This window comes from Lepidochelys kempii, chromosome 14 (assembly GCF_965140265.1).
Source record: "Lepidochelys kempii isolate rLepKem1 chromosome 14, rLepKem1.hap2, whole genome shotgun sequence".
NCBI lineage: Eukaryota > Metazoa > Chordata > Testudines > Cheloniidae > Lepidochelys > Lepidochelys kempii.
In genome coordinates, this window is record NC_133269.1 from 35,880,459 (window position 1) to 35,890,355 (window position 9,897).

Below are 9,897 nucleotides of genomic sequence, written 5' to 3' on the forward strand. Positions count from 1 at the left end.
CTTATATTGGTTTTATTAAATGCCGCTGTTGGATCAAACAGAAAAGGGATGGCGCTTATTCATGCACGCACACATTCACCGCATTCATACCCTCATGTACCCACACGCTCATGCAGGCAGAGAGTTACCGGAGACAGCATAGGAAGCCAAGAAGCCAAAGCATAGTAGATCTGGTGTGTCCGCCTGCGGTCACGGATCCAGGCCAGCAAGCAGGTCAAAAAGAAGAAGGGCTTGTGAGCATGCTTTCTTCCTTTTATTGGAACTGGGCAGCTCCTGTCACATACACTGAATTTTCCTTATGTGTCCGTCACAGAGAAACATTCCCAGACCTTGTTCCTTTCACTCATACCAGGTTCTTCTTTTCTTTACAGCACCCTATGATTGCCTTCTCCGGGCAGATTACATCAGACACACCTGTCTCCGGGCTCTTTTCTCCTTGCAGTTCCTCTCCGCCCAGTCCCACATACACTCCCTTGTTCACATTCTCCGTGATGGTGTGATGGAATATTGCAAAGCTTGGAAGTTATACAAGTGGTAAGTGAAAGGACTACAAAGCTTGCAAAAGTTACAAAATTTAAAAGGTCATGCTAACAATGACTAAAAGTAACAAAGTTTTGCAAAAGGTTACAGAACTCAATGATCATACTAGCAATGACTGAAAAGTTACAAATATGACAATCATATTCTACTGGAGTGGGCGGAGGCTTTACACAACAACCCTGGTCTATGAAAAGTTTGGACCAATAACTAGCTGCATGTCACTGTTTGTCTGAATGCTCGATGCGCCTAGGCTGGGAAATTTGGATCCAACAAACACTGGGTGAAAGCATCTGCATATGGCCTAGCAGAGACATGATCATTACTACGGTTGCAATTCCAATGACCTGTAACCCACCTCGAGCCCACTGAGCATGTCAGTAAAATGCAAACAAACCCTACACTGGTGAATCAAGTAGTTCTGATGGCTCCTGGGTTTATTGCTATATTCTACCCAGCAGGAGACAAGAGAAATTATTGTGAGGCAATAAAAATTTCAGCATCTTTACAGCTGTGAAGGCACAATCCACTCGATGAAAAAACAAAAACGCCTGCAGCAGCCAAGGATTGTGGGAACCATAAAACAAACCTCCATGGGCTTGATATAAAAGTACCTTTGTTAAATTCTAGACAACACTCATCAAAAGTGAAGATTATCAATTGTCTTCTGCCCCTCCCCTTGTCCCAAAGGTTCCCCAACTGTGGACTCGCCTCCCTCACTCAGGACCTTCCTCTTAGTCTCTGACTACGCAGACTGTTAGAGTCCTCCGGGATCATAGAAAACAGTGAAAATCAGGCTCATCAGTGTCCCTGAGAGTTCAGTTGGTTGGTTTTTGGGTGGAAAACAGGTCACCAGCAGTGTTCCCTCTAAGCTGTGCGCGTGTGCGGGCGCACACAGATCCTAAACCCTGTGCACACGGCAAAACACCGCACACACAAAAATTTGTACAGAAGCACAACAATTTGCACAGAGGAAAATTTTTTGCGCACACGGGAGAGGGAACACTGGTCACCAGCCCGCTTTAGCTTCCAGGGTTGTAGAAATGAGGATGTCAGCTGCTAGAGAAGCCTATTTCATGGCCTGCAGTAGGATATTTTACCCTGTGGATCAGGGACAGAGCCTAAACTGGGTTTCGCTGTCCCAGAAACAGAACCAAGAGTGGACTCTCTCCCCATTGAAAGATGATGGTGGGAAAGTGAAGATCGGGGCCATGCTGTCCGCACTGAAAAATGCCAGCTGCACCTCGTCATAGTCCAGACAAACCCGAATCCTGGTGGGGATCTGGCCCAGGGACACTGTGGTCTCAGGGGAGGTGCGAGCCTTATATTGATCCCGCTGCAGCCACTGCACAGCCCAGAGCCCCTCCTTTGGGTTAAAACTGAATCCCGCATTCCTGGTCACAGACTCTCTGGCCACCCCCACAGCCCAGCATCACCCATCCCCACCTCCCAGAAACGTTGGGAAATCGCTTCCAGGGTTGTTGGGCACTTGCTTCCGTGTCTTTCTCCGTTTCACATGTAGCCAATCAGCAGGCCTGTTACATCAGGGATGAGCCGTATCTGGATCCAGAGTCACATTCGCTGGGGGGAGAGAGAATCGGAGCGTGAGGGGCAGAGCTCGGCCCTGGGGCAGGATGGGACCATTTCTCATACTCCTCAGCAGTCCCATCCGGGCTGGGACCCTCCCTGAGTTCCTGCCTCTCCGTCCTGAGTCTCAGGGAGCTGCCTCTGTGCTGGGGCTGAGCAGGAATTTCACCGCAGCTCCCACCTCCCAGGGCCTAGAGGGGCTGTTATAGCTTCAGATTCTGCATCTCCATCTCCTCCCCTGCTGCATCTCCCTGCTCCCCATGCTGTGGCTCCCCACTGCCAGCCGCAGGGACTGGGCAGGGCAGGCAGCAGAGCCTGGGGTGGGACCGAAGGGGCATCAGCCTCAGCCACCTCTTGGGGAGACACCCCCAGTCAGAGGGAATCAAGGAGCCAGCAGAGAGGGGAGCGCAAACCCCAGTGCAGCTGGGACAAGGGAAGGAGGCAGTAGCCCTGGGTGGAAGGAGGCGGGAGGGAGTTGGTGGGTATGCCAGGGCAGGGCCCCCAGCCCATGGGGAAGGGAAGAGGAAGAGGCATTGTGAACAGAAGACCACACAAAGACAGAGAGGATGGAGAGGCCTAGTTGGCAACCCAAGAGTCCAGGGGGGAAGAGAGAGGTGGGACCCACAGGGAGAGACAGAGAAGGGGGCGATGTCCTATGGACACTCCGAGAGAGGGTCAGACCAGGCCCCCACCCCCACTCAGCATAACAGAGGAGACAGAGCCCTCATTCAGTCAGTACACTGCACAATAATTAAGGGGTTAATAATATATTGGAGTGCTCAAGGCCAGCCCCCTCCCCTGCAATGCTCACTCTCTATGGATGGGGGACTCTCTTTTGTTCGATCTCAGAAGCTTGTTCCTCAGATGAATCCAGTGCCACAAACTGTTCTTTTCTCTCAATCCATCTAAAACCCGACCCATAACACTACCCCCTTTTGCCAGAGATCCACTTACTTGCTGTCTGCAGTTCAAACACCAGAGCATCTAGGGAGGAGAGAGAGAGAAAGAGATTTCATGGTATCAAAATTATGTTTCACACAGGATTTCCTACAAATAATCAGAATAACTGTGCTTTAGTTCTGGGCCACGAACAGAGGGGAAAAGGCAGGGAGACCCAGAAAGACAAATAAAGAGAGAGACACAGTGCAAAATTCGCCCATGTGGAGATGGGCCACTATCAGGCTTATGGACCCCTTTCTGCACTAATAACATGGTTATAAACATGGCTTAAGTGGCATTTCTACAAGAGAAAATTCCTAGACAGCTCAGACTGGAGCGAAACAGACTCAGGAAGAGTAGATGGAGCCCTCTGCATTAGCACACAGTTTCACTCAACCAAGTATTTTGCAGTCCTCAAGAATTAGGGCAAACAAAGTGACAACGAATCACATTCAGACTACTGTTGTTCCTCCATAAATATCGTATATCTAGGGAAAAAATGTCTTAATAAATTCAAAACTTTGTTTATATTTCTTCCATGTTCTTAAATTGAATTTTACATTCACAGCTAATTGGACACAGCCCGTTTCCTCCAACCTTCCAGAGACCAGTCTCCATTTTCCTTTTTCAATCCCTGCTCACTACCTTGGAATTCCTTCAGAATCTCCTTTAGCACAATGTTTTTCTGGGTAAAATCACCAAGTCTCTTTGCCAGATCAGGAGACATCTCCACCGGCTGCTGGAACTTCCCCTGCTCACACCTGAAGAGAAACAGAATTCTCTAATTAACTGATTGTAAATCGCGATTTTATCTGCATCTCAGATGAATTTCATGCCAGCGAAAGCTGCTGGACTGCAGGGCTTGGAGGCTGGACTGTTCTATGTATCCCGGCCTCAGAGCAGATACCCCTCAGGCAATGGCAGCACAAGCTTCACCCACAGCGGCCCAGTTTGTTTCCAGCATGACCCAGAGAGAAACGACATCGAGGGGAAGTGGAGCAGGGAGATGGGCCAACAAGCTGCATTGACTCTGCTAAGCTTTGTGGTGTGGACACCTGCCCAGTCAGAAATGGATGGAGACCACTAACCTAGGGGTTCTCAAACTGGGGTCGAGACTCTCAGGGGGTTACGAGGTTATTATATGGGGGGTCGCGAGCTGTCAGACTCTACCCCAAACCCCACTTTGCATCCACATTTATAATGGTGCTAAATGTTTTTAATTTATAAGGGTGGGTCGCACTCAGAGGCTTGCTATGTGAAAGGGGTCACCAGTAGAAAAGTTTGACAACTACTGCACTAACCCCAGATCACCTCACGCAGGGCGCCAAATGGACACAAGCTGAACATATTTGAACACTGCTTCTCTGGAAGGGTCCATATTCCTGTTCCCCGGGACACAAGAGATTTAATGAATCTATTCGGGTTTATTAACCTGCCCTCATGCTTCATCATCTAAGGGTATGTCTACACTACGAAACTAGGTCGAATTTATAGAAGTCGTTTTTTTAGAAATCGGTTTTATATATTCGAGTATGTGTGTCCCCACAGAAAATGCTCTAAGTGCATTAAGTGCCTTAACTCGGCGGAGTGCTTCCACAGTACCGAGGCAAGCGTCGACTTCCGGAGTGTTGCACTGTGGATAGCTATCCCACAGTTCCCGCAGTCTCCGGAAATGAGATTCAAAAGTTCGCGGTTCTTTTCCTGTCTACCTGGCCAGTGCATCTGAGTTGAGAGTGCTGTCCAGAGCGGTCACAATGGAGCACTCTGGGATAGCTCCCGGAGACCAATACCGTCGAATTGTGTCCACAGTACCCCAAATTCGACCCAGCAAGGCAGATTTAAGCGCTAATCCACTTGTCAGGGGTGGAGTAAGGAAATCGATTTTAAGAGCCCTTTAAGTCAAAAAAAAAAAAAAAAGGGCTTCATCGTGTGGACGGGTGCAGGTTTACATCAATTTAACGCTGCTAAATTCGACCTAAAGTCCTAGTGTAGACCAGAGCTCAGTGTCTCGAATAAAGAGCATCAATCCCAGGAGTAATGTCAGCAGAGGGGAGATTTGGATCTGAGGGGTGACCCTGCCCCGCACAGTTGGCCATGGTGCCCTGAGGAGATGTGGGCCTCACATGGCGCTCAAGCCCCTGCCACGCTCAGTGACGAGTCCCTGAGAGTGAGACGAAGCCACATACCTGCTCAGGGTGCTTCTGATGTCCTGGGGGGGGAGACAGAGAACAAAGAGCTCAGTTACAAGTGATAACTAGGAGAAGGACTTCGGCTGGTGGAAAAAAGAGTGGGGTGGGCCACACTGTGATCATGGTTCAGGGGTGGTTGGTGGTGTCATGAGGAGAGCAGTAGCTGGCCTCAGATGATTTCCAAAACAGAGTCCCCCTCTCTCTCCGTGAAATGGGGATCACATTATTTAAATAATATTTCCCTGCCTCAGGAGTGGTGGATGAATTCATGTGTGTTATTAACAGGCTCCGCTCCCCCAGTGATGTGGGCCTTAAGTGGACCCAGAACACTGTAAAAAAGACCATTAAAATCTAAACCCTACAAAGGGACCCCTCTCCTGGGATCCCACAATCCTAACAACACAAGACTGATGGCCCATCTGCCCCGTGTCCTGTTTTCTGACAGATGCTTCAGAGGGAATGAACAAAAAAGAGCAAACTCAAGTGATCCATCCCCAGTCCCAGCTTCTGGGAGTTAGAGCTTTAGGGCCACCCAGAGCCTGGGGTTGTGTCCCTGACCATCTTGGCTAACAGCCATTTATGGACCTGTCTTCCATGAACTGATCTAATTCTTTTTTTACTCCACTTATACTTTTGGCCTTCACACCATCCCAGGACACCGAGGTCCACAGGTTGACTGTGAGGTCTATGAAGAAGCACTTCCTTATGTGTGTTTTGAACCTGCTGTCTATTAAATTTCATTGGGTGACCCCTGGTTCTTGTGTAATCGGAAGAGGTAAAAAACATTCCCGTTCACTTTCTCCGCATCGGAATGAGTTTATAGACCTCCACCATATCCCCTCTTAGTCACCTCTTTTCTAAGCTGAACAGTTCCAGTCTTTTTAATCTCTGCTCAGATGGAAGCTGTTCCAGATCCCTCATCAACTTACTAATAATATAAAAGAGAATAATAAAACAGAAGCAAGTGGAAGTGATCGTAAACCAGCGAATTCACATTTTAACAGTAGTTCCTAACAATTAAATGAGGTACCATTAAAGAGAGAGCGAGAGAGAGGATTCCTATGTAAAAACTAGAAATAGTGAGTTCCACTGTAGTGTTAGGATCCTGCACTCCAAGCCACATGGGTCTCCCCGTTCATCCATTTCCCAAATATCTCCAAGGCTCTGAGGTCTCACCTGCAGGAATTCACTCGCTGGCTGCTGGCACTTCCCCTCCATCTCGCTGATCAGCTTGCTGAGATGGGAAATCTCCGCGGAGAGTTTGGTGATGTTTTCATCCTGCAGCTTCACAATCTCCTTCTCCAGCTCTCCCAGCCGGGCCAGCAAGAGTCGCTCTTCTTCCTCCAGAAACTGGTGCAGCTGCTTAAATTGAGACACAATTTTCTCTCTCTCAGCATCTGTCTTTCCCTGTAAAGAAGAGGCACAAACAGGGAAAGGGCACGTCAAGGACACACCGAGAGGCAGGGGAGATTTCACAGAGCCCTGTGTCAGCAGGAGGGGGGATTTCTAAATATTCAGCACCTCAAAAGCAGACAGAAACTTTCCCCATGTGACCAGAGACATTTTCCTAGAAAGTCCCACCTCGCCCTAAATTCCCTTCCCATCTCACATGGCTTGTTTCTCTTGTGATCAGTGACCTGTGACAATCTCAGTCCTTCGAGCAGTAGAACGGGCAGGATTCAGAGGTACGTGAGCAGAGACTTCCTGAGAGAGACTGAACGGGGTAAAGAAAGAAAACAAACTAATACTCCCAAGTTTCACTGAGGAAGCTCCAGATATTCACATGCCCTGGAGGATGCCCAGCCACACCTGTGGAGAGCCATGAGAATTCAGTGCCAAAAAGCTAAGTGTGTTAGTGCAGAGATCAGGATCTCTAGTGCAGCCTCAGGCCATAAACTTATACCATGAAATCAAGAATGAAGCAAAGACAAGCACAGCTTTGAAGACAAGGGAATGTAGAGTTAAGATTGTGTCTCCCATGCACGCTGCCACCCAACCTTAACTCTGCCCCCTTTCCACTCTGGCTTGAGGAACACCTGTCTCCTCGAACGTGCTCACATCACTTTCCCATGTGCGTATCCAAGATGTATGCACATTTACAGAGCCTGAAAGACCATCTTATAACTTCTACGGTGCTGTTACCCTGGTGTGGCCCTGGGTGCCGGATGATAGCCAAGGTGAAATCCAATCAGACCCAGCTCAGTTTGGGGCTGATCGGTGCTATGATCTGAGCCATAGGTAGGCACAGAAAAGTTATGAGAATGGGAGACGAATTGAATGTCAGGTTATTTTTGTCTGAGCCCTTCACCTCTGTAGCCCATTGGCCACTTTACTCCTGATTCAGTCCAATAACTCTGTCTCAGGCCTGGATGGGGCACAGTGATTTTCCAAGACAACGTCAGGTGGGTTTTAGAGCACTGTGAAGCCATCAGCGCTTAGCATGAGAGCTTGGCTGTCGCTCAGCTATTGACTCTCTAGTGCTCATCTATAAGAGAGAGACGAGGGGTTGAGGTGATCTCTTTGATTGGAGCATCTTCCGTCAGAGAGAGAGAGAGAGAGAAGCTTTCGAGCCACCCAGAGCTCTCCAGCCCAGACCTCAAGAACAGCTTTGGATAGTGTGCAAGCTTGTCTCTCTCACCAACAGAAGTTGGTGCAAAGATCTAATCTCCCCCTCTTGTCTCTCCAATATCCCGGGACTGACATGGCTACAACTGCACTGCATAGAGTGAAACAGAGAGTGTGTGCAGACACAGACAAAGATCAAGCCTGAAGCCGAGCCCAGCAGGCCTCTCTGACAGCTGGGGATGGACCATTAACACAGCCTTGGCACTGCCAGAGCTGAAGGGAGGAGGTCGGGCCATGACCCCACATCCCGTCCATCCCGGGCAGAGGGGAGCACAGGCTGCACCTGCTGCTGGATTCGATCAGCGTCTGTCCTGCCCCAGGGCTGCCCACTGCTCCTGGGAAATCTGCCCCAGAGCCAGGCAAGGAGTCCCAGTCCCACCCCAGCCCACAAAGAGGAACAGAGACACACACACACGATCCCCAACCAGCAGCACAGGGACCCAGAGAGACACAGAAACCTCCCTCACTGCCCTTCATCCCCACAGCCCTGCTGGGTAACAGCACTGGGCACCTACCAGGTACTCTGAGCTTCTCTTCTCTCCAGTCAATTTCCATCCCAGGAGCTTTTCTCTCTCTTCCTTCAGAGCCTGCAGTCGGGTCTGGAATTGTTCCTGGGCAAAGACAATTGGGGGTGGGGCGGTAATTTTTTTTTCTTTTGAAGCTTGAGGAGCAACGAATCCCACCCTCCCCCTGCAATAACGCTGCTGCACAGATTTAGCTTTCCAGCTTATTTAACCCAGCAGCAGGCCGGGAGAGCACCCACAGGGCAACTCACAGGCCAGGCCAGGGACACTGCAGGAACTGGTGAAAAGCAGCAGGCAGCAGAGGAGAACTAATTCATTCTGACACCTGGGGGCTAGGAGCACAAACTGGGTCCACGCAGCCAATGCACAAACCCTAGTGCCTCCGCAGCTAGCACTGGCCTCTCAGCAAGATCTCTTTCCTACAACTCTGTTCTCAGATTGCTGATCCTAGTAAAACAGATGGTGCCAGGTTTGCTCCAAAAATTCCTCATCTGTCCTCCAGTCAGGAGCTCTGACTGCACCCCTGCCTCACCTCGCCTCCACCAGCATCTTTTGGGGACCAAGAAGCAAGTTATTTCTCTGTTGGTTTGAAATGAATGAAGCAGAGCGTGGGAGGATAAATTCCCGCAGTCTGACTGAATCTTTCCAAAGATCGCAGGATTTAAGAACGGTGGGGGCTGGCAGTGCTGGTTCCGGTGTGTCCCGCTCAGCAGGAACGTGTGTTGGAACAGAAATATTCGCCGAGGAAAAGGGCATCACAAGATAATGAATATTTTTCCCCACCCACTCCTGGAAATTGGTCCTCAAGTCAGAGCAGAGATCCATGTGTAAGGTTCAAAATCTTTATCACAACACTGTAGTTAGCAAAAAAACATCCTTTGTGACAGCAGGAAATGACACTAGAGTTCAGGTGACACTAGAAGGAAACCCAAACATTGGAAAGCCTGGGGACCCCCAGTTATGGCCACAGGCTACGTGACCTCTGCATGAGCAGCTCTACTCTGGGCCTGGAAATATATCTGAAAAAACCCCATAGGTACAAACACTGACGCCGGGCGGAGATTTCCTACCTTGTACTCCTGGGCAGCCTCCTCTATGGGAACCACCGTGTGAGATCTGTGAGCCTTGGATTTATCACACACCAGGCAGATGGGGGTTTCATCCTCCTCGCAGAACAGTTTCAGGGCCTCCTGGTGCCTCTCACACACTCGCTCGCCTCCTGAGCCTTTGGCTGCCTGGAAACTCAGCCCTCTGGCTATTTCGATAACTCTCGCCAGTTCCCTGCTGGGCCTGAAGTTTCTCTGCTGGGCGGTTTCTCTGCACTGGGGGCAGGAGAAGTTGGGCTCCGACTCCCCCCAGCACTGGCTGATGCAGTCTCTGCAGAAGTTGTGCCCGCAGTGGATAGACACCGGCTCTTGGAAATACTCCAGGCAGATGGGACAAGAAAGTTCATGCCAGAGACTTTCTGCCTTGCTCTCTCCAGCCATGGCTCCCGG

General features: G+C 49.8%; 1 protein-coding gene across 1 annotated transcript; it reads right to left on the reverse strand.

Annotated features, from left to right (window-relative positions):
- Positions 1-1,577: 1,577 nt before the first annotated feature.
- LOC140897819 (zinc finger protein RFP-like) lies at positions 1,578-9,893 on the reverse strand. The gene is made up of 7 exons (XM_073310927.1): positions 9,472-9,893; positions 8,393-8,488; positions 6,429-6,659; positions 5,250-5,272; positions 3,709-3,824; positions 3,079-3,108; positions 1,578-2,118 (listed from the first exon to the last, which is right to left on the reverse strand). Exons 1-7 carry the CDS (start codon positions 9,886-9,888, stop codon positions 2,081-2,083), a joined length of 951 nt encoding a protein of 316 aa, XP_073167028.1. The 5' UTR covers positions 9,889-9,893; the 3' UTR covers positions 1,578-2,080.
- Positions 9,894-9,897: the final 4 nt, after the last annotated feature.

Bases quoted from the DNA above. Each gene is read 5' to 3' on its own strand.
- LOC140897819 (XM_073310927.1), bottom strand. From the start codon at position 9,888: ATGGCTGGAGAGAGCAAGGCAGAAAGTCTCTGGCATGAACTTTCTTGT. The intron at 8,489-9,471 runs GTAGGAAATCTC...GTCTTTGCCCAG, and splicing joins AGGCTGCCCAGGAGTACAAG to GAACAATTCCAGACCCGACT. The intron at 5,273-6,428 runs GTGAGACCTCAG...CTCCCCCCCCAG, and splicing joins CAGCGAGTGAATTCCTGCAG to GACATCAGAAGCACCCTGAG.